We start from the raw sequence: 24766 nt of genomic DNA on the forward strand, positions 1-24766 counted from the left end.
CCCATTTGATAGCAGAGAAGAATGAAAGTTTACATATGTAATATATAATTTACACTCATACTGTATGCATCTCTCTCTGTATTTATTTAAATACCCATCAATACAATAACATTTTAACATTTAAAACTCATGTAACAACATGCCCAAACTGAAATTTATGAAAACACCCTTGTCCTAAGCAGGACACACAATTCCAGTGTGACTATTGTCTTGTTTACCCAAGAGCTATTACAAAATATCACACTGAAACATTTACCTTGGAAAATAGAATTAACAAAAATCATCTATGTTTATGACAGTTTATAAGATAGTCAAACTGCTCGTGAAAACAAGCATTTGTAGAATTGGACTTTTTACTTCAGGTTAGAAGATACTGTGAAATACTGCCTTTGTGGCAATATATAACACATTCTGTATCTAGTTATAATTTTGTTTTTGACACACAATCTATTTTTTCTATTTCAAAATGTTAATATGGGTGGATAGTCCACATGGAATGTGAATGGGCTGGGGCATCCCATAAAAAGAAGGAATTTTCTTAAACATAAGAAATATGATAGTGTTTCTTTTTTTTAATTTTTTTATCCCCTTTTCTCCCAATGTTGGAATGCCCAATTCCCACTACTTTAGTAGGTCCTCGTGGTAGTGTGGTTACTCACCTCAATCCGGGTGGCAGAGGACAAGTCTCAGTTGCCTCTGTTTCTGAGACCGTCAATCCACGCATCTTATCACGTGGCTCGCTGCGCATGACACCGAAGAGTCTCTCTGGGAATGGTGATTACTGCTTTTGGAAAAGGTCATGAGGCATCAGTGTATTACTCCCTGCTAATTTAGAGTCTGGGGGACAGAGCTTCAACTTCTCTCAAGAGATTATGGGAGAAATATTTAAACTTGGTATTGGACGAGGGAGAGTGGGCTAGGATTCTAAAAAACATCAAATCTGCATCTAGAGATGCAAGGGTGCACCTTATGCAATTCAAGATTTTACATCGATTCTATTGGACCCCCTCTAGATTATATAGGCTTGGTCTTAAAGACACACCCACCTGCTGGTGATGCCAATCAGAGGATGGAAACATAACCCATGTCTTTTGGGGGTGTGTTGAGATCCAGGAGTTTTGATTGAGGGTTCAGAGTCTTGTGCGTGATGTATTGGGCATTCTGATTTTATTTTGCCCCAGACTCTGTATTTTGGGCGATCATCGACGTTGAGAACAGGCACATAAAGAGTTGGGTCCTAACCAATGTCATGGTTGCCAGATTCTTTTAAGGGGTTGGAGGTCGGCTGGAGTGCCCTCATTTCAGGAGTGGTGCTCGGAGATGGGGAGGGTGGTGGCCTTTGAAGAAGGGTCTTTTAGAAGACTAGGGAAATTGAATATGTTTATGGAAAAATGGGGCAGATATCTGACATTGCTGGACGTGTGATTATTTCTGTGTGTCTATAATTATGTGTACATACTCATGTGACCACAGGGATTGGGAGGGGTGGTTGTGGGGGTTTAAATGTTGATTCCATGTATATATATATGTTTTGCTCTTCTTTCAATGTAGGAATCAATAAATAATAAATATAAAAATAAATAAAAGCAATGACAATCCCCCCCCCACCCCCAATATAGTTATACCATGATCAACGGAAACAAATGCTTCACGCTGCAACCCCCCCCGCAATGTTCAAGCCAAATCTACGCCCTTGTTCACCATTAACTCTCATAATTACTTGCATCAGTCTGAATGCACTACAAGGAAACACAAACAAGCAAATGTTCATATCAACAAATGTGTTTATTGATTTACCAGGCTCTCTTCGGTGGTCTTAAAAACAGATACACAACTGAGGAAATTTTGCAGAGATGCAATGAAAAGACAAGACACTTTTAGCCAGAAAATAGATGCAGGACATCTTTTAAAAAAAAAACATCCATACATAACGGTTGCTAAGGGTTTGCTGCAAGTGAGCTCCTGTCATAGTTATTTGGAACATCCTTAAAACATGTTTTTGTAGCATGTGCAAGCTTTGCTGTTTGGAGTCTTCAAAGGTCAACAAATCAAAGCGCCACACAAAAACTCATGTTCACAGTGAGAAAACATGGAACAAGTGCCACTAAGAGTTGACAAACAAATCCAGCTTTACAGAAAGAAAGCTCCAATTTCCAGGATTTCCAATTTCATGGTTGCATTTGGGAACAAAAACACAATAGCACATACAAACTCACTCAAGATCAAAGAAACACAACATAAATATTCTTTTTTTTATGGGTACATGTGGATGACAGCCAGGCAGCCTCATCAAAAACCTGCATTATGAAATATCAAAGAGGAGCACAACCTCCGCAGCCCTCTAGAGAACAGGCAGAGAGGGTGATGACAACATGAGTCCAGAACCGAAAAAAAAAAAAAAAATGCAGCTGCCTGATGGGTAGTGCAGTAATAGGAGGTCCATGATGGAGGTAAGGGGCCATGAAAAGTGAGAGGTTCATTTGTTAAGCCTCAGAATGGATGTTCAGAGACAAATATTGTGAGGCGGATGATGGAACTGCCTCGAAAGTGGATGACGTTGTTAACGGTAACCATCTCTAGGTCTAGAACGACCGTCTTTGGTCCTTGAATGGGTCGGGCCAAAACCAATGTTGCACTTACATTACTAGTTTGCTGGGGGGGGGGGGCGGGTGGAGGAGAGAGAGAGAGAGAGAGAGAGAGACACAATAAAACATTGTTAAAAAGGTAAGAATTAATTTCACAGCACACCTGTTTAAATGTAAAATAAATACTATACTTCATGTTTATTAATGCAGATTTCATCACTCTTCCTCAGGCGAACCATTATTGGCACACACTTGGGCAAACTAACTGTTTTTAATTCAAGTGGACATTCATTAGCTAAGGGTCTCCTAGGTTCAATTAAGACTGTAATTTGGTTCGAGTAACTGCTCTTGGTGCCTCTCTCAGCATGTCAACAGTGCCCTCTAGTGGATACATTTACATAGATGCAAAAGATTTGCAGTGAAAATTTTAAAGCAAAGCAAGTTGCAACGAAACCAAATATGAAATACAGCATTTTACAGCCAAATTTGACTTGGTAATAGTGAGAAGCGAAATATATTTTTACTTAATCAAAAAGGGTCTTCAACATTTTTAGGCTAGGGAACCCCTTGGTGGATAGAACCCCCTGCTACATTTTATATAAAACTGAAGGTTGCATTTTAAGCCAAGACTATAACAACATAGGTTAGTACCATATTAATGCATTCACATCAGGGACCAGGCCATGTCTCCGCAGTAACGCGATAAGAAGCGCGGATTGATGGTCTCAGACGTGGAGGCAACTGAGATACGTCCTTCACCACCCGAATTGAGGCGAGTCACTACACCACCAGGGATTACTTGGGTAATATACAGTAAATGTATACAGTAACATGTTGCCTTTAATTTATTAGTAGGTCTATTACTTGCAGTTACTGTACCATATTTCTGGTAACATACCATTTCAATTTATAATTTTTGGACTTGGAGCGCATTGGGCATTCCAAATTTGAAAAAAGCATCAAATCTGTATTAATGCATCATATCTAACAATAATTCAGTGAAGACTTGGGAAAAAAACTGAGAAATATGCCTTTTACCTCCAATGTTTTTCTTGAATTTGGATTAGTCGTGCATGTACAGTATATGTACTATTTATACATGGTTGTTAAAAAGGTCTTCATTTCACAGAAAGGGACATCCATAGCAGTTAGGCAAAGAAATGTGTGATGCAGCAGTTTCCTTCAGGATCAGAGCACACGTTTCATTTTTTTGGGCAACATTAAGTGGTGTAATTTCCAAAAATGTACTGTTATAAACCCTTTAGCTTAATGAAAAAAAAAAAAAAAAGATCGGAACGGAATTAACCGATTATAACGTTTACTAGCATTTAAAAATAAAGTTCTTTCTGGAACAAATGAAAAATCACTTTGTTCAGGTTTTCGGTTACATTCTGCTAAACAATTTCGTTCGTTGTCAGTTTTAGTTCCTTGAACCGTTTTTAGTCCCTGATTTACATACTTTTTCATGATCACAAAGGCGGACATGGACCCCTTGTTGAAAACCCCAGATGTAAGCTTTCCCAAAGGAGATCTCAAAACACAGACAGAAACTCAGTTACCCGCATATGAAAATTTTGCCCCTCGTTGCCAGACTTGATCTGAAAGATGTAAAACGCTCCAGGATAACGCGTGGTGGCTTGCATCTGAAATATATCGGCAGGAACACTGCGGCCAGAAGACAAATCCATATGTCTGTACAGGATAGTGAAGGGTCTTTCCCGACAGGCAGGGATCTCCGCAGAGCACATGCACTGACTGAGAGAGACAGAGAGAAAACAGAAAATCCTGTATGCCTTTCTTTCTTATGCAGAACACAAAAGATGAATCTCACGGGTTGTCTTTTCAACACAATGGCAGTGAATAGTGCCTCACTTTAAAGCTTAAAAAAAAGAACCCAAAAAGGTATCAAAGTAGTCCATGCATGTCGAGTGTCATATTCCAAATGTTCTGAAGACATATGATAGGGTTTGGTGAGAAGCAACCCATAATTTAGGTAATTTATCAGTGAAAATCTTGAATCGTGAAATCTTGTTCAGTGCTACAAACAGTGCAAGTTCTCACATGAACACGTGTGCCACTGTGACTGAACACTCATGAACGTGCAACAGATGTAAAGATTTTCACAGAAAAATGACTTAAATTCTGTTTTGTTTTTACCAAAAGATGCCTAAACCGCTATTGTATTAAAAAGACAGCCGCGATGTTCATTAAAACATCTCCTTTTTTGTTCCGCTTAAGTCATACAGGTTTGGAATTTTTGGGTGAACTATTCCTTTAACAACATGCTGTATCTGGAACAGAATATATTATGAACTCACTTGTCACTGACTTCAATGTAAGGTGGATCACATGTAAGGGGGTCCAGACATGTGTAACCTCCCTGGAAATTGAAACACACTTGTGCTGTTGTACAGGTGTTGTTCCCAGACTCGCATTCATTGAGGTCTTCGAAATCAAAACAGGTAAAGGTCAAGTTATTTTCATCATCTTTATAATCAGCAGCATCAACAACAACAAAACAACAATGTAAAGAATGATAAATGGAGCAGTAGATATGAAATATGCTTGTTGCTCTTTGTGTAACCCCTCCTGTTATTGGTCACTTTCAGCTGTAGAATAAATTACTCTATTTGCAGACATTTTTCACCTAGGATTACTTATACAATGACATTGATAATTAAACATTAGCTTTTTTGTGATGCTAAAGCACTGTTGTAAATCACTCAATAAAAGAATGTCTGCTAAATCCATTAAATGTAATGCTGTATCGAAGTTGATAGGTGTCAGTATAAAGTCTTAAGGTTATTGTTCTACTGTATCCTCCAGCAGTATATAAACAATGATTGAGTGCACCTTTAAAGGAACATTTATAAAATATACACACATAAACCAGCGCAATTTAATAAAATCCACATAATCAGAAAACCAAGTAAAAATGTACTGATACCTTCACAGCTCCTTCCGTCTTCATACACATAATATCCAGGTGGACACACACAGGAGAAAGATCCTGGCGTGTTCACACATGTATGCTGACAAAGGAAGTCAGAGAAACTGCACTCGTCCAGATCTGAGTACAAGCAGTAGTGACATAATACATTACACACTGTCATAAACCTAAGTGAAAACACAAACAGGTGGAATGCGCACTGGCAACCTATTCTGAAACCTCAGTGCCTCTAAACTGGACCTTTCTGTTCTCTGTCCCCTGTCTAATGCATGGATTTTTCAAAATGCAAGAAGCACAAGACCTCTCCTATCTTCTCAGCCTGTCTATTTCTGCTCTCTGCAATCACCTCTCATCCTTTCCCCTCCCCGATTACCGTTGCAGGTGGTCCCATCAGAGGCGAGCTCGAACCCCTCGTCACAGGTACACATGAAAGAGCCGTATGTGTTCAAACAGCCATGAGAGCAGGGGTTTGTTTCACACTCATCCACATCTGGCAGTAGAGGGAGAGAAAAGAGACAAAGGGAAAAACAGGAGGAAGAAAGGAAGATGACAGCAAGAGGATAATCAAAGAGCATCAGCCAATAGAACTAGTTTTAGACAGGTTTGTATAACAAAGTCATCCTATCAAAACATGCCTAAAACCAGCCCAAATTATCATTTCTAACACCAGTGTACCAGTCAACGTTCACCATCCCCAGCTTATTGACTGCACCTGTAGCTCATCACAGTGGCCCATTAGTAACAGTATAAAAGACTTTGTTTTCTGTTGAAAAAGTTTGGCTTCACTGAGCCCGTTTTTGTCTTGCTTTGTCATTGCCAGTTTTGATCATTGCCTGTATTTTTGGACTTGTTTCTGCCTGCTAAATTTGGACAAAGTAGCTTGTGATTTATTCCTGTTCAACTTTGTCTATTTTTGGATTTACTTCATTCTAAAGTAAAGTTCTGGCTCTGAACTTGGGTCTCCACTTGTTTCATAACATCAATAAAACTCAGTACTTTCAGACTTCTGGTCATGTTTAAGCCTTCTGTATGATGTAAATGGCTGCATTACACATCTTCAGAGTTTAAAAACCATCAAGTTCACAACCACTGGAAAATATTTAGCCTGACAAATTCAATGTAATCCTTGAAGGTAAAAAAAAAAAAGTGTTATTTACAATGTAACAAAATAGAATATATTTAAACTACAGTAAGGCAGGACAGACTAAAAGGGATTACTTGGGTAATATACAGTAAGTGTATACAGTAACATGATGCCTTTAATTTATATGTAGGCCTATTACTTGTAGTTACTGTACCATATTTCTGGTAACATACCATTTCAATTTATAATTTGATCCGATACTGACTGAGCCGAGTTGTGCTAAATTGTCACAATCAGAACAATACAAGTAGGGGCTAATGTATTTGTACGTGTGCACCTTGGCATGTCCTCCCATCTGTATTCAGAAGGAATCCAGGGCTACAGGAACAGGAGTATGACCCAGGAACATTAGCACACAGCTGCTGGCAGTAGCCATAGCGACACTCATCAACGTCTAAAGAAAGGCGAGTTAGAAAGCACTAAAACAATTTGAATTATGTCACTGTCAAATAACAACTGGATAATTGCATCATAAACTAACAAAAAGAATATTGCATTATTTAATGACAGATAGCAACCACTGGATTAATATTTAAATGTGTTGTATCTCTTGGTATAAAAACTGGATTAGTTTAAGAATGTAACAAACCAGGTATTAGTAAGGTATCTAACCTTGGCACTGTCCACCCACCAGCCAGTAGCCCTCAGTACACGAGCAGGTATATCCACCGGCTGTATTTATACACACCTGAGTCGGGTTACACTGGTGTGACTCTGTCTCGCATTCATCAACATCTTAAAGAGAGAAAAAGCCACTGTCAGTTCCCACCATGTACTGTTCACACCTGAAACAATGCATTTGTGGCATCTCATCTCCATACAATAAAAGTGAATGGTAAATGAGACTAACATTCCATCTAACATCATCTCCCTTTGAGTTCAACGGAAGTCATACAGGTTTGGAAAAACATAAGGGCCTTATGTTTTACCGGTAAATGAAGACTCCAACATCATATATAAATGGCGTTTCTTCAACTTCGGGCACATTTAACACGATAGACTTCTAGAAAGCGAAGTCTCGTTAAAACATTTTTCACACTTGGAACTAGTTTATTTATTTGTCCACTAACAATGTCTCCAGAGATTCATTTTTGTAATTCTTTTCTAAAAGTCATGAATATTCCCACAAGAGTCATTTCCACCACATCTAAAATTCTGTATTGTGTTTCAAAGTATCCAGTGTTGGAAATGAATCAGCTGGAATATTCCAAATATGACAAATTTATAAAAATCAATTTAACCAAAAAAAAAAAAAAAAAAAAAAATGGTTGCTTTATTTCTATTTGTTTAGATTATCACAGTTAAACATGTAATAATTGTTTTTATTTTTTCTCATTTAATATTGAAAGTCTGGGACAAGGCTAAAACAGTAAATTATATACATAAAGGCATTGAAAAATATATGCAAGCATGGTAAACATTTCCCAAGTCAGTTTTAACATGACCTTCAAATAATAAAAAGATTGAAATAAGTTTGTTTTGATAAAAATCAACCCCTAGGACATACACCCATCAGCATTAAGGCTACCTCATGTGTGCTACAACTCTAAATCCATCCCTGAACTCATTAGTCTTCCTTTACTATCACATCTACACATCTTGCACTTAGTCTAACTCAACACTTTTCCTAAACTGGAATTCATCTCTCCCTACTCTATTCTTGTTCACTCAGTATCAACACAATTCCTTATGAGGACATCATATCCCTTAAAATACCCAAACGAGCACCCTTGGTTCTCAGACAATGAAGTCACATGTTTTAAAAGAAAGCAAAACGTAATATGAAAGTGATGAGGGTATGATAGTGTGGGGGGTGGTACAAGAACTGTGAAACTCACATAATGGTTTCTTTTAGTCCAAACAGCCAAGAGTCCCACAGTTACTATATGGGTTGCAATGATGCAATGGGTCCTGGCAAACTGAACTGTAATAAAATAAGTTACCTGTAAGCTTTTTAGTTGCCCAGTGACTTGCACTTAGTTTGTGTGTTACTCCAACCTAGAATTGAATTTACAACCTGTGTGTTAGCAGCCCTCAACAATTATGCTGCCTATACTCTAAGTGGACAGTGAAATAATGCAATAACACAAATAGTTCTGGATGCTTATTGGTCACAGCATTCCAGCTGTGCTAAAATACATGATAAAGTAATACCGAGTAGTACCCATAGGCAAAGTTTTAATTTTGTAGCATTATTGTGACTTGGAAATATTACATCCCTGCTTAGTGCCAGGTTTGATAGCAGAAGTGGGGGCCACATCGAGACAGAAAACCAGCCCATTCCCTGCTTAATGGTAAGAATTGCACCCTGCCAAGAGGCCCTAGAGGAGGAGAGCATCTGGATTACATGTGTCCCATATCAGGCACACGTCTGAACGGAGGTGAAAGGATCTAGGGCTTTATTAGGAATGGCAACATTTTCAGGATCAGATCGAATACAGGAACAGACAAAGAGACTGTGCAATAACCTGACACATGATTTAGGGAAAAATATGGTTGAAATAGAGATAAAATGTGTCTGCATGTAAAAATGGAACAGAGGGATAACCCCCAAGGGTCTTTGCTTTTTAATCAATAGTATTATGGTAACAGTTCACAAGGGATCCAGAAACCAAACACTAATGAGGTCATTTAATATGATCTTCACATCAAATATCTTAGTCAACACATCATTGTCCTATTACAACAAAAAGGTTCAAAAGATCCACAAAAAAAAAAAAAAAAAAAAAAAACCCACCACAACACACACACTGTACATAAACACAGACAGGAGTGCTACAACAGGCTAGAGTTAATCCAGGAACCAAGAATCTGGCACAAACACACACCTCTAGCTTCTACATGCAAATATTCATTCCAGAGATTTAAAGCCTATGATCTGTCACCATGCAATAGTTGTTTAGATTATATAAAAGAAAATGGCTTATTTGTACAATGAATTAAACTCCACACTATGCATCACACCAGCCAAAATAGAGACGTTAACAATCCAGCACTGTGGTGGTTGGTGCAGCCCAGTTAAACAACACTTCCACAGATTTTGTGGATTAGGTGAGATTGCTGCAGTCCTTACAGTAACATGAGGTGTACAGTATGCCAGGGTAGTATTAACGGTTAGTGTTGAATGACTAGTGTAATAGAAAACCCCCAATGGGAGTATTTAAGAGAAATACAAAACATTGCCTAAGCCTATTTAGCATGCGAGCAAAATTTAAATTAACCAGCTTTGCAGGCAGAACACAAACTCTTAAGGAATATTGTGTTCAATACAAATTAAACATCAGCATGTGTGGTATAATGTTGATTACCACAAAACCTTTATTTATTTTTCTTTGGAACGAAACAAACCCCACACATGCTTGTGAGGCACATGAATGGGGCCAATTTTTGGAGGGCTTAAAAGCAGAAATTTGAAGTTTATAATTTTATAAAAAGAGGGCCGCGTGCATCTCTCTGGGTCTCGAACTGGTGTCTTCGGCTCCACTTTATCTCACTCTCCCACTGATCAGCCGATTCAGTGCTGGCCGTGTAACCTCACGGCCTAGCCATGCCCTCCTCTTCGTCATACCACACTAAAATCATGTTAACACACATATTGTTTACTTCTTGTGGCTATACTTTTGAAACGGTGAGTATAACATTTACGGATTGGCCTTATTCTCTTCCATTGTAAGTGCCTCACTGAAACATTTAAAAAAAAAAAAAAAAAAAAAAAGGGCAAAAGGAGACGGTCAATAAATGACAAAAGTTTTATTTTTGGGCGAACTATACCCAAAGGGCTGCAAAAGTCTGAGAGGATTCTTCACACTTTACAAAGGGATAGTTTACCCAAAAATGAAAATTATTTAAAATTTACTCATCCTCATGCCATGCCAGATGTGTATGACTTTCTTCTGCAGAACACACATTAAGATTTTTAGAAGAATATCTCAGCTCTGTTGGTCCTCACAATATAAGTGAATGGTGGCCAGAACTCCAGTGGTTTAATCAATGTCTTTTAAAGCGATCCAGTTGGTTTTGGATGAGCACAGATCAAAATGTAATTCCTTTTTCACTAAGTCTTGACAGCGGTTTTCTTTGGTGATCATGATTTAAAGCTCGATTAAACCTATAGCGCCATCTAGTGCTCTGCGCATGCGTCAAGCACTAGGAAGTGTAATCGAGCTTGAAATCATGATCATGCCTAGAGACTACAATGGCAAGATGTACAGAAAAAAATTAAAATATTTTCATCTGTTCTCAACCAAAACGATTGGATCATTTCAGAAGACACTGATTAAACCACTGGAGTCTTATGAATTATTTTTTATGATGCCTTTATTTGCTTTTTGGACCTTCAGATTTCTGGCCATTACTCACTTGCATTGTGAGGACCAACAGTGTGGAGATATTCTTCTATAAATCTTCATTTATGTCCCACAGAGGAAAGTCATACACATCTGGGATAGCATGAGAATGAGTAAATAGAGATTTGTCTTCTTTGGGTGAACTATCCCTTTAAGTACGATCTACGCCACCCAACAGTTAGTATATCTTCACACAGTAAAGAAGAATGCAAAGTTAATGTTAGTAAATTAATTTTTACAAGTAGCATTAAAGTTCAGTGACTCAGCAATAATAATAATACTTAGACTTTGTGGGACGTCTGGAAATTAAGCCAAGTTAGAACACAATTAGTCTACAGGTCTAGAGCCACTCCCCATTTGCTTAGACACCGGTTACAGTCCCACAGCCTTGGTAGGCAAGGTTCAACATGACAAACCAGCTAATTTTGGAATCCCACGTTCTCTGGGTCTCCCACCCAGACAAAGATCAAAAATCCAACAACCACAGATCAGATTGAAGTTCTTGAATACAAAAGGACAATTTTATATTTTGGATTTTGAAGCAAAGCATCCACATTCTAAAATTATAAGTCAGCTTTAGATCTGAAATCTAAACTTAAACAGCAGTCCTGGAATGCTCAGCCACCTCCGAATTTAATCTGAAATAAACTTTGTTCTAGAATTGTCTTTCAGAGAACTGCATGAATTCATGAGTAGCTGTACAGGGGCCGGTGATGGAACACAGGGCTGAAGGGAGTTATGGGCATATGTGAGGCTCTGACTGGGCCAACTGTTTTGGTCTTTCACGCTTTGGTACCACTGGCAGGGAGAGGGCACACACTAACACAAATGCAACACCTGTGAGATGAATGATGGAATGGTTTAGCACACACTTCCTTGAAAGATTCTGTTCCATAACCATAAAATACAAAAGACAAAGACCCCTCAATGGAAACTCAAACTCACACCACAGCCTTAATATGGAAAGCACAGTTGGTCAATGACAGATCTCATTCAACAACCAATGATCTCACATTTGGCACAAGCAACCATGGATGCTGAGATTGCAATGGTTTGAATTTAGGATTTTTCATGATTCGTCCAAACAAAGCTTAAAATGCTGCCCAAAGGGGGCCATTCGGACCAAATCACTTACTTGCGTATAAAAACACAACAAATAGAACAGAATGCACGTGCCTTGAGATGCATTTTTAGAAGTGGTGCTCCTGTACAAGACACTGAAAAAACAGATGTGGTGCAACAGTCAAAATTGTCTGTTAAAAAGGAATATTCTGGGTTTAATACAAGTTAAACTCAATCGACAGCATTTGTGGCATAATGTGGATTACCACAAAAAATAAATAGTTGGGGGTGGGTCAGATTTTGGAGGGTTTAAAAGGCAGATATGTGAAGGTTACAACTTTATAAAAGCACTTATACCAGTTACTCTTAATTGCATATTACAGTTCAAATAAAAGTTGTTTAAGGAATAGTTCACCCAAAAGTAAAAACTCATTTACTCACACTCATGCTATACCAGATGTGTATGAATTTCTTCTGCAGTACACAAATTAAGATTTTCAGAAGAATTTCTCAGCTCTTTTGGGCCATACAATGCAAGTGAATGAGTGCCAAAATTTTGAAGCTCCAGAAATCACAAAGGCAATATAAAAGTAATCCATATGACTCCAGTAGTTAAATACATGTTTTCTGAAACAATATGAAAAGGTGTGGGTGAGAAACAGATCAATATTAAGTACATTTTCTGCCCAATAGGGGGTGATATGCATGAAGAATGTGAATCACTAAAAACAAGAATGTAAAAGTTAAAATGGAGGCTAACTCAGCAGGGAGAAGAATTTATAGTAAAATTTGACTTCTATTGATCTTTTTCTCACCCACACCTACCATATCACTTATGGAGACATTGATTTAACCACTGGAGTCGTATGGATTACTTTTATGCTGACTTTGAGCTTCAAAATTTTGGCACCCATTCATTCACTTGCATTGTATGGACCAAAAGAGCTTAGAAATTAATCTAAAAATCTTCATTTGTGATCTGCTGAAGAAAGAAAGTCATACACATCTGAGATGGCATAAGGGTGAGTAAATGAGAGAATTTTCATTATTGGGTGAACTATTCCTTTAACAGTCATTTTAGGGTTTACAGCATTACATCTTCATGGCAACAAAGTTGCAACATTGAATATAACTGAGAGAATAAGTTAGTAAGGGATTTCATCACACTAAAATAGGGTTAACACACATTGTTTGTCATGTGACTACACTTTTGAAACAGTGAGTTTAACATTTCTGGAATATCTCTCCCCCCCCCCAAAAAAAAAGCAAAAAGGAGGGACCAGTCTAAATTAATTTGTGGTAATCAACATTATGCCACAAATGCTGTCGATTGAGCTTAACTTGAATATTCAAGCAAATATTTACACAAAAATTCATTAGGTGTGAACAGCCCCTTACAGAACGTCAGTCTCTCTACAAGACCATTATCTGTGTCCAAACTCTAACACAAGTCTGAGGCAAATCTTACATTTTCTACTATTTCCAAAGTTGATCTCAGGTAAGTGCAACATCTACATCAGTGGCCATTTCTCAGGGCCAGCAGAACCTTCAAACATGCCAAACAAATAAATATTTTTCACCCTTTCCAATCACCTTTTCGCCTATTTATTTTCAACCACTTTCCATTCTTAATCAACAAACAAAGAGAAAAACAAAGTTTATCCAGTCAGAATTTATTCCTTGATGCTTACAAGCGAAGTGTGACAGCTGTTTCACATATCACATGCTCAAAGCAGCGCGAGTCTGAGCTCCATCCCTTCAGGCCTTCAGAATTTCCACAGAATCCCTCAACAGTGCAAATGAATGAGCAATTAAAGTCAGATTGTCAGATTCATCAGCCAATCAGATTGATTTATTTGTTCTTGGTGGGTGTGATCTTTAGGATATGTCCCGGTCGAGGCCTTCTAGCTGACCTTGAGTGACGCAATCACGCTTTAAGTGACGTACATAATTCAAGAGGGAAAAGCGTAAAATCAAGCTGTCTGACGAGTCGGCTGTCATCACTGCTGTTATTGCCGTTGAGAAAGAGATCCTTATTGATTTAAAAACACGAGCTGTTCCTCATGACCGTGTGATTGCTTAATTTATTAATCATGAAAGGAGGACTGATTTTCACTTCAAGTAAATTGGTAAGTGCTTTTTGCATTGTTATAGCAACATCAGGAGTTTTCTAAGTGTAAATTAGGCTGCTTGAGCATTCAGTGTCGCATCAAGTTTTGAAAAGTAGTGCTGCTTTCCATTCAACTCGGAAAGTCGGATTTTCAATAGAATGCATCTTAAAGTCAGAATTACAGCTTGTAGGCTCGTGCAGAAATTCTCAACTCCGATTTCGCCGAGATGCGGGGGCATGATGTCACACATGTTGACACTCAGGGAGATATACAAAGTAAGTGATAAACATTCACTTTATTAAGTAATATCGATAAATGAGTTCGTTTCCACATTACATGATATTAAAGCTTGTTTAACAAACGCCTGCAGAAACAGGTGTATAAAACATTATAATCTCTTTTGATAATCGTACACCTGAAGCACAAATGCTAGCGCAGTAGCATTGTTTATCAGTTGAGTTGCTAGGAGACATCTCTAATGAGAGTCAAACCTCTGTTAAGCTAAAGGGAGCGCTGCAGTTCTGAATATCGGGGAATGGAATGCATTTATGGTCAGAGATATCAAGTAGGAATATCCCACATCCAACTTGAATTGAACGCAGAATAACCGTGTATCCTGACGAAACAATTTATTACAAGAAACATTTAAATCGCAAATATTATTAGATGTATTTTTCCAAATATTATAGACCTCCTTGGTAGATTCATATGAAAAATTATGATTTTTGAATGTCTGCTCGGGAGACATTCATTTCACAATGAATCATGCTGCAGTTAAAATTAGGCTTGCTTGAGCATTAAGTGTCGTTTCAAGTTCTGGCTTTGTGCGTGGACGTTATTTTTAACATGTCAATTGGTATTACTAGTCTTATTCATTGTGAAACTGTTTTCTTAATGGCATGAAATCACACTGAAGGCCTAGACTTTAAACGCACGGCCGACCACTGATCTACATTTATATGTGCAAGTTTGTATAAGCATGTTCATGAGTGTATCTGCCTGCATCTTTACAACACGACCCTCGTGGGCTCAAAGGGTAACAAATCTATAATGTTGAGTCTCTGCAGGAGTAGAAGAGGACTGGAGAATGCATTAATGCAAAGACTGGCACCAACTCTAGACAAATCTGTAGACCATATCGAAAAATACAGCATGCAGTCATTTGTGCTCCCATTTATCAAATGGCACGTGAAATGTCACCACATTGAAACATACGATCTGTCTAGGATCCAGCAATAAACCATAGTAGATATTAGGTACACCAAGTTCATCTCATCAACTTCAAAAGAAGCAGACCACTTAGAGTCTGTTACAAACTGATGATTTGTTACAGTGAATAAGACACTCTAAAACTGTCTTGTAGTATTGTAAAGTTGGATCCTAGTAAGCAGGGCCGAATGCCAATTGCTGTGTGCCTTCCTGCTTTAAACTTCCCATCAGGCGATGTAGTTTGTTCTGGGGTTCCACAGCATTTTGTGGCTTCACATTAATGACTGATCCAGTCCAAATGATGAGATTCATTCTGCTCAAGTCTTTAAGATGCCACTAAGCCCACCACAGACATTACTAAATTACAGCTCAGCCTGAAACTGGGTCTTTGCTTCATCTCAGAATCAGAAAATGAACTAAACATGAGACCACAACCTGGTCTGACCCAGAGGGAGTACCGACCTTCTTAAATTAGAACCATAAAGAACTACAGTACTTTATACTATAATATACAGTAGTTCTTTACAAATACCAAAATTCATAAAGACTTGCTTTTGCTCCAAATTAATTGCTCCTTGAACCTTAACTTAGTCTGACCTACAATCTACTTTGAACTACTCTAACAAAAATGACAATTCTGATGTCAGTCTTGCGGAACCCCTGTGATTTTATGTGCAACAAAGGAGATATTTATAGCTGTTTTTTTCCATAAAATGAGTGAACAGCGACATCGGCTTTCAGACAAGATTTTCAGCAAATAACGACTTGACAATTTCAGTGTGTTCGTCACACAGTGCTGTCATATGGCTTCAGAAAACTTGGAATATAGTGCATAGTTCATGCATCACCCCTGTTTTTAACCCACATCCTTTGTTGCCAGTCATAAGGTGCATCCTAAATCACATCCTTCTGCACTATTCTATTCTGCCATTTTGTAGTGCAAGTAGTGAGAGTAGTATACTATGCTCACAATGAAATGTAAGGGAAAGAAGTGTACCATGAGTACCTGGATGATGCATTTCTAAAAAAAAAAAAAAAAAGTGTGGAATGTTGGACACTTCATTCACTCCTTGGTCACGGCTTGCACTACGTAGTGGAAGAGCAGAGTTACCTGGCCGGGATTCTGGTCTGACAAAACAATTGGATTGGAGCAGAGGAATTCAGCAACACTTAACAGTGATAAACTTTATTGGACTTTAAAGTAAAAGCGTATCGGCACATAGGCCTTCATCAAGGTTAAGATAAAAATATAAGACACACATTTAAAACAACTTTGACCAATGAAAGCACACTTAAATCATATTGGGCTCTGGAATAGAATCCAGTTGATACATCCCTACTAATTTGAAAGAATTAGGGATGTGCATTACCTCAATCATTCAGACACTCAATTAAAGTATCAGAAAGGTGTTTCAAATAGACCACACTTCACTAGCACCTCACAAATGACAACATTTTATTAACAAATGTAACACAAACATCGTAAATCAGCAACATAAGATCATAATTACAGAAATTACAAAAACTTTAAAAGAAAAATCCTCATTCATCCCCCTTGGAAATAAAAAAATATTTATCCTCACAAGGTCAATATCCCCACCTTTCATGCTAGGTTTTATATGTTCAATACCCAATAAGAAAAAGGATGATAATCGATGACTGAATTGATTAAACTGTTCCATTGCAAGGCACTTTATCTAATTCCTTTTTTATTGTGCTTCTATGTTCTTCGCTCCTTTTAAAGGGCGAGATGTTTCTCCAACAAAGCTTTTTACAAAGAAATTGAATAATGTAGATTGCATTTCTAGTTTTGCATGTAATTAAACTTGTCTATACGTTTATCATTTATAGGATGATTGAAGAATCTCACATTTTTGGTAAATTGACAGTGCAATTGCCACATTTAAAATTACCTGTTGGAATTTGACCTGTAAGAGAATTAAAGTTTCTTTTAATGGATAGGCTTTCACAACTCTATTTTTTATGTTTTTGGCCCTTTTGTAAGTAACCAGTGGTGTATTTTTTTTAATGTATCCTTCAAAGTCAAATCACTTTGAAGGACATACCAGTGTTTTTGTATCACACCTCTAATATTAGTTTTTGGGAGTATAAGTAGTACAAAATAAATAAATAAATGTTTCCATAAGTTTTTGTGAAAAGAGAGGATTTTTTTTTGTGCATCATATAGTACCATCTCTTGTAGTTTCTCTAGAAAAAGACATGCAAAACTGGGGGCCATTTTAGTGCCCATTGCAGTCCCAGAGACCTGAATGTATGGAGTGTCATCGAAAAATAAGTTCTTTAAGACAAGAGGCCTGATTGACTAGAAATGTAGAAGGTTTTTATATTGTTCTACAATTCAAACAATATTCCAATGTATCAAGGCCACATTGATGGTCAGTGTTGATGTATAATGATTCAATGTCAAGGGTACATAACAGAACTTCTTGATTGAGGGTGGAAGACTTTTGAGAAAAAAAAATAATAATAATGGGTACTATCTTTAATTTATGATCTTAAAAGTTAGAAACAAAATATTTTGTGATGATCCACAAAACTAGATATTCTCGCTGTAAGGCTACCCACACCAGAAACAATAGGTCTGCCTGGAGGGTTGTCAACATTTTTATGAATTTCAGGAAGGATATATAAAAAAGCCTTTAAAAGGAAATTCATTAAGTAGAAATTGATTCTGTGATATTACCATTGTACACACCTTCCTCAAGACGACATCACTCATAAGTTAACTTTTTGTTAGGATCACATTTTAGTTTCTCAAACTTTTGTATTTGTTAATTGTCTGTATACTTCAATATCATATTTAATTTGGTCCATAAAAACAATTGCAACCCCTTTATCTGCTGCTTTAATCACAATTTCACTATTATGCTCAAGTTCAGACAATGCATTCAGTTGTTCTGTTGATATGTTCTTATGGACAAACCTACGTTTCTTAGTTTATCAAATTTCAATTCTGTAATTCTGCAGTATGTCTCAGTTGAATGACTTCTGTTTTTGGTGGAATAAAAAGTACTTATATAAATTTGAAAATAAATTTTAAAAAAAGTCTTAAAATTTGAGTCCATAAATTATTTCCAATGAATTTCTCTAAAAAGTCTCTGTAAATTTAAAAATAGTTCAAAATCACTTACAGATGGGGTAGGAACAAAAGAAAGTCCCAATTCCAACACAGAAGTCTGTTCAGGTGTCAACATTACCTGATTTGAGTTGATGACAGATGATATCTTCGATGACATTCGGATCTGGTCCATGGACAGTGGGGTTGGTGTTCTTCTCTTGCCTATCCTCGTTTGTTTAATTTTTGCATATTGTTGATGTGACGTTTCTGTCTTTTCTTGTTCTGTCTTCATTCTGATACTTTAATTAATTGAGTGTCTGATTGATTGAAGTAATGCACCCTAATTAACTTTAAAATTAGTAGGGATGCATCAGCTGGATTCAATTCTAGAGCCCAGTGTGATTGGTTGTTTAAGTGTGCTTTCATTGGTCAAAGTTGTTTTAAATGTGTATGTCTTGTATTTTTATTTTAACCCTGATGAAGGCTTATGTGCTGAAATGCGTTGGTTTGTGTTATTTATTTTAAAGTCCAATAAAGTTTATCACTGCAAGTGTTGCTGGATTCCTCTGCTCCATTTCTGTTGTTTCTAGCCATGCACCTTGTGAGTGGGTAAAGTAGCACCAGATCTACTTCTGACAAAACGATTGTAAATAATGGTGAATGTGGCAACTTGCAAATATGAGTTGAATGCTTTGTGTGAATATGTACGTTATTTGAGAACTAAGTGTTGAACTGAGTTTGGCTAATGTGCTAAATCTAGATGCAACACATGAAATGCATGTGTTTGAAACGTCACTTCTGTCAGCTGACAAACAGTGAGTGCTTCAGGGTAGTAACAGAACATTAGTGTGATGATACTACACTTTGAAAATTAATATACTAAATGAGACACTAAGTGCACAGTGTAAAGTGCATCACTCACTGGATGCTGAAATGTACATAAGCAAACTCACCAACACAAGTGCCATCAGCACCAAGCGTGTATCCAAGGACACAGGGTGTGGACCGGCTAACTATTGGATAGCTTGGACCGGGGCCAGGGCCAGCTCTCGCAGGAGGAGGATTAGGAAGAAACTGTTCTTGATATCCCAGCGATCTGTCAGGGTAGGGCTCTTCAGAATAGGACGGTTCAGGGTACAAGCGTTGACCATTCCGGGCATAGGTCTGGGAGTAGAGCCCACGGGGAATGCACAGATATCCACCATTCTGATTTATGCACAGCATAGCTACCCGGCATGGGTCTGGCAGCGTCCGGCACTCATCAATGTCTGAAAATATATGTGACAGGAGGCATTTACAACCTATGTTCTTGATTAACATATTAAAACTATGACAGCTGATAAGCCACTAACCAATACACTGTCTGGTGCGGCGGTCATAAGTAAATCCATCTGTGCACGTCTGTAGAGAAACAGGCATGTCATAGTCACTCCAGTAGATAAACAGAAGTTACTAAATACATGTTACCCTCAAATGTATAAAAGTAGTTTGATACTCCTCTCATATACAGTATTTATCTGCACTTAAAGATGCACTCGGTAATTTTTTACCTCTTTTAAAAAGTTTTACTCAGAAATTAATAGCAATTTTAAAACAAATGTTTAAAATCATGAGCACTCACATTTGATGAAGACTCCTGTCTTATCAGTTACCTTATAAAAGCTGTTTTATTCTACATGGAGAGGGTCCCCTCATGGGGGCTGCCATGTTAGAATCACATGACCAGCTGAAAGCTAATAGATTAATCTCAGTTAATGCACTGTTATTGGACACTTAACTCATGGATTGAAGTTAAACATGGCTGACTGTGAATAGTGACTTTCTACAAAGGCATTGGCAACTGAAAACAATTGCGCTTGAATTAAGCTGCGCGCACACACCGCTAGGCGGAATTGTTCAACGATTCATAATGAAAACTAACAGAAGTTTTTGTTGTCCGGTCTCCAGTGTTTTCACTCATAACACCATATGTTTTTTAGCGGATAATGTGATGTTTAGCAGTTTAAATTAGTAAAAAAAAAAGGAGTAAGGAATGGGTAAAGGACATGAAGCGATGACCCAACAGTTAGTTACTTTGATATCATTACTTTGGAGTTGTTATATCAGTCAAAAACTGAATAAGTTGAGCCTGAACTAATGTTTACTCAATATAACACAAATCTTTACACCAGTGGTTGTTGTTCTCTGTCTGATTGGATTGTTTCGGTAGTTTTTACACTGCTTCTTATGGAGACCTGATCCAGAAAACAGTACAGCGGGAATAAGAGTCATCATGGCGCCACCTAGTGGTTGGTCAGGAAAATTGTGGAAAAGTCCAGTACAACTGCAATGGACCATTTTCACATATCCGGGTTTGAAGAGCGTAAGTAGAATCATAGTTGGGTAAACCTGAATGGCGGTGAATGGGAGACCACAACAAATGTAATTTTTCTCACCCGTTTGCTACAACAGCAAAATAAAATACCAACAATTTCACTTTCACAGCTTTTCTAAGGAAGATAAAAATATATAGCGCTGGATAACAGCAGTAAGAAGAGAGAAATAGGCTAAATTTTCTGTCACTCTCTCAGCAGCTGTGTTAGAAGCTTCATCGCAGCTGTGGTAACTCGATTTTTAAAACTTGCTCCAGGGTTATATAATACAAAGTGCAATGTTATAAATTTACACCAAATATTGAAAATTAGAAATATAAAAAACGTTTGCAACATTTATGTTGTTAAATGAGGAAACGCATCATAACACGTCTGTGAAAGGGTCCATATTGACCAGCACAACATAAACAAAAAATACTGAGTGCACCGTTAAAGGAATAGTACACCCAAAATTAAAAATTCTGTCATCATTTACTCACCCTCAGGTCATCCCAGATGTGTATGACTGTCTTTCTTCTGCTGAACACAAACTAAGATTTTTTTTTAAATAGCTCAGCTCTGTTGGTCCGTTCAATGCAAGTGAATAGTGTCCAGAACTTTGAAACTCAAAGCACAAAGGCAGCTTAAAAGTAATCCATATGATTCCAGTGGTTAAATCCATGTCTTCAGAATCTATATGATAGGTGTGGGTGAGTAAAATATAGTAAGTCCTTTTTACTATAAATATCCACTTTCACTTCTTTTTTTTTTTTCCTTTTTTTTTTGATGATTCGCATTCTTCATGCATATTGCCACCTACTGGGCAGGAAGGAGAATTTATAGTAAAAAAGGACTTAAATATTGATCTGTTTCTCACCCACACCTACCATATCGCTTCTGTAGATATGGAATTAACAGCTTAAGTCATATTAATTACTTTTATGCTGCCTTTATGTGCTTTTTGGAGCTTCAAAGTTCTGGCAACCATTCACTTGCATTGTATGGACCTACAGAGCTGAAATATTATTCTTAAAATCTTTGTTTTCTGCAGAAGAAAAAAGTCATGAACATCTTGGATGGCATGAAGGTGAGTAAATGATGAGAATTTTCATTTTTGGGTGAACTGTTCCTTTAATCTTGAAAACAGCTAGCGTTGTAAAGAAAAGTTATCAATAAAGAAAGAAAATTGTCAGGCCGAAAACAGTAGTGCGACACGCTCTAAGTAACGGCGGCAAGTTTAAATGACCCAGTGACGAAAATTATTTATTTTCACTTCAAAGCCACTTACCTGACTCTTCACGGAGTAAATGCAGTATATGATACAAACAAATACTTTCAACATTCTACAAAAAAAGACATTGAAAAAAATCATTAAAATCCATCAGGTTCATTAATTCACATAAACACTATACACTCTTGGAAAAGTGTGCTCTAACCTTTATATTTTGTTTTACAAATTTATAACTGAAAGCATATAATCTCGAATAAAATTAACATTCTTCATTTGAAATCACCAGCTGACTACATTTAACTCACCTTTTGTTGTACGACAAGCTCAAGCCATGTAGTTCAAATAACATATTTATTTGGAAAGAACGCCACACCACCGACCCGTAAACTCCTCGCAATATGAAAGTTGTTCCTCGCTGGACCCAGTGCGCAAAACGATGTGCGCGCGTTCACACTTGAATGTCGAATGTCACTTGGCTTTGGTCACGCGCTGCGGCCGCCCTGTCGACCGAAGGCAATAACGTGTGAGAAGTAACATTGACCAATAGTAAAGGGAGGGTCTTTTAACAAAACAAGAGAAAACTTGCTGTAATTCTGCGTACTCGGCCCACTCCACGGATTGTTTAGCAATGCAAATATACGGGCCCCCGGAGCACTTGGCCAACAGCTGGATCCCATCAAACACAGACAGCCCCCTTTGGAACGAAAGCGCGCGCAGGGAGCTGCAAGAGTCCCAAAGAGGAGAATCAAGACGACGACGAGGAAAATTTGCAAAGAATCTGTGAAATGACGTAGAATTCATTTGTAAGGCTTATCAACCCGCCTTTACTTACTTCTCCAGTCATCACATGTAGCCATACACTTGTGGGCATCAGATCCTGCCAACCATCTTCACTATGAAATGAATCCTTTAGGTTACTTGGAAAGCAAGAAAGAGTTTATTCAACTCAACTACACAATAAAAGGCTTAAAGGGATAGTTCACCCAAAAATGAAAATTATCTCATCATCTACTTAACCTCATGCCATCCCAGATGTGTATAGAATTGGTTTTTTCTGCTAAACACAAATGAAGATCTTTAGAAGAATATTTCAGCTATGTAGGTCCATACAATGCAAGTAAATGGTGACCAAAACTTTGAAGCTCCAAAAGCACATAAAGGCAGCACTGAAGCAATCCACAATACTCATGTCTTCTGAAGCAATATGATACAGTGGGTGTGGGTGGATCAATATTTAAGGACTTTTTTTTTTTTTAACTATAAATTCTCCTCCCTGCCCAGTAGATGGCGATATGCATGAAGAATGTGAGTAGCCAAAAACAAAACAAAAAAGAATGTGAAAGTGGAGATTTATAGTAAAAAAGGACTTAAATATTGACCTATTTCTCACCCACACTTCTCAAATCACTTCTGAAGATACATATTTAACAACTGGAGTCGTATGGATTACTTTTATGCTGCCTTTATGTTGTTTTTTGGAGCTTCAAAGTTTTGGCCACCATTCATTTGCATTGTATGGACCTACAGAGCTGAAATATTATTCTGAAAATTTTTGTTTTCTGCAGAAGTAAGTCATAAACATCTGGGAAGGCATGAGTGTGAGTAAATGCTGAGAGAATTTTAAGAATTTTTTGTGTGAACATTCCTTTAAAGCTCTTAAAATGCAGGGTTTTAAAGAGCAGCATTTTAAATTATGGTAACATATACACCATACTCTTATAGCAATTTTTGAAAGTCACAAGCAACTGTCGCCCTTACCTGTATCTTATTAGTTGTTCCCCAGTGTAAATATACTGCAAAAGCCTTGTACCAATTAACCTTAAGCTGTTGACACACTTTGCCCACACAGTTGAGTGAGGACTTCTCACATACGAAATTAGTTTATATTGTATCTTTTGTATTTCAAGTAGGTTTGCTTTTGTTTTTGTCTGTTGATTAATTTGGATTAGATTTGGCTTGGCAACATCTAGCAGGCCAGATGTTATGAATGCAGCAGGGGAGTCTGTAATGCTTGGAAACCGAGATATATTATCAGGGGAAGCACTGCTAGTGCTACTCTCCTTCTCTGCTCTCTCAGCATAACTAAAATTCAGCCTTTCTATGACAACTGTCTGAACTGGGGCAGTAGGTCTATTTCAGTGTGGCAGAAGAGGAAGACTGTTCTGAGTTCTGTAAATTGTCTGGATTTATCAGCAAATACATATCTAATCTAGTTCAATTAAACATTGTATGAACAACACTCACAAGACATTCATTTGACTCTTAAATTCAAATATTTTCAGGTGTAAAGTCTGCCAGATTAACACACCCTCTAGGCAAAAGGCCATCTGGACAGATATTTTGTGATAAAAAGCGGTTTAGGCTTGATCAGACGCTGAAAACTCAGCAGAGTTATGACGGTTCAAACGTACACAATCTAACAGGAGGAAAACGGCTGTGAGGAATGTGGGAGTCTGAAGCAGGTGTTCCCTGGTGAGGGCAGGGTTATTTTGTCTGGCTTTGTGAGTGGTGTGTGAGAAGAGTTTGCATTAAAATGTGACACCTGCTTACATTCACTACCTCCAACACCCTGAGAGTGTTTCCACCACCCAGTACAAGAGATCAACTTCAGAGCTCCAAAGATACTTGCTTGAATTTTAATAGTGTCACTACAGAATAGTAAATATGATGTAACAATACAAGAGTTCCATTGTAATAT

At 37.6% G+C, this 24766-nt stretch overlaps 1 protein-coding gene across 2 annotated transcripts; it reads right to left on the reverse strand.

The window, feature by feature from the left end:
* Nucleotides 1-1766: 1766 nt before the first annotated feature.
* Nucleotides 1767-22808, reverse strand: LOC127413993 (fibulin-5-like). Of its 2 annotated transcripts, XM_051651627.1 has the most exons (12): nt 22670-22755; nt 22374-22568; nt 22126-22180; nt 19839-19887; nt 19440-19754; nt 7292-7414; nt 6957-7073; nt 5909-6025; nt 5533-5655; nt 4904-5030; nt 4145-4340; nt 1767-2652 (listed from the first exon to the last, which is right to left on the reverse strand). In XM_051651627.1, the coding sequence occupies exons 2-12, from the start codon at nt 22415-22417 to the stop codon at nt 2491-2493; spliced, it is 1428 nt and encodes a 475-aa protein (XP_051507587.1). In that variant the 5' UTR covers nt 22418-22568; nt 22670-22755; the 3' UTR covers nt 1767-2490. The 2 variants fall into 2 exon arrangements, with proteins under 2 accessions (XP_051507587.1, XP_051507586.1); XM_051651626.1 differs by having other exon boundaries at nt 22374-22808.
* Between the last annotated feature and the right edge of the window lie 1958 nt (nt 22809-24766).

Source organism: Myxocyprinus asiaticus, chromosome 23, assembly GCF_019703515.2.
Source record: "Myxocyprinus asiaticus isolate MX2 ecotype Aquarium Trade chromosome 23, UBuf_Myxa_2, whole genome shotgun sequence".
NCBI classification, from domain to species: domain Eukaryota; kingdom Metazoa; phylum Chordata; class Actinopteri; order Cypriniformes; family Catostomidae; genus Myxocyprinus; species Myxocyprinus asiaticus.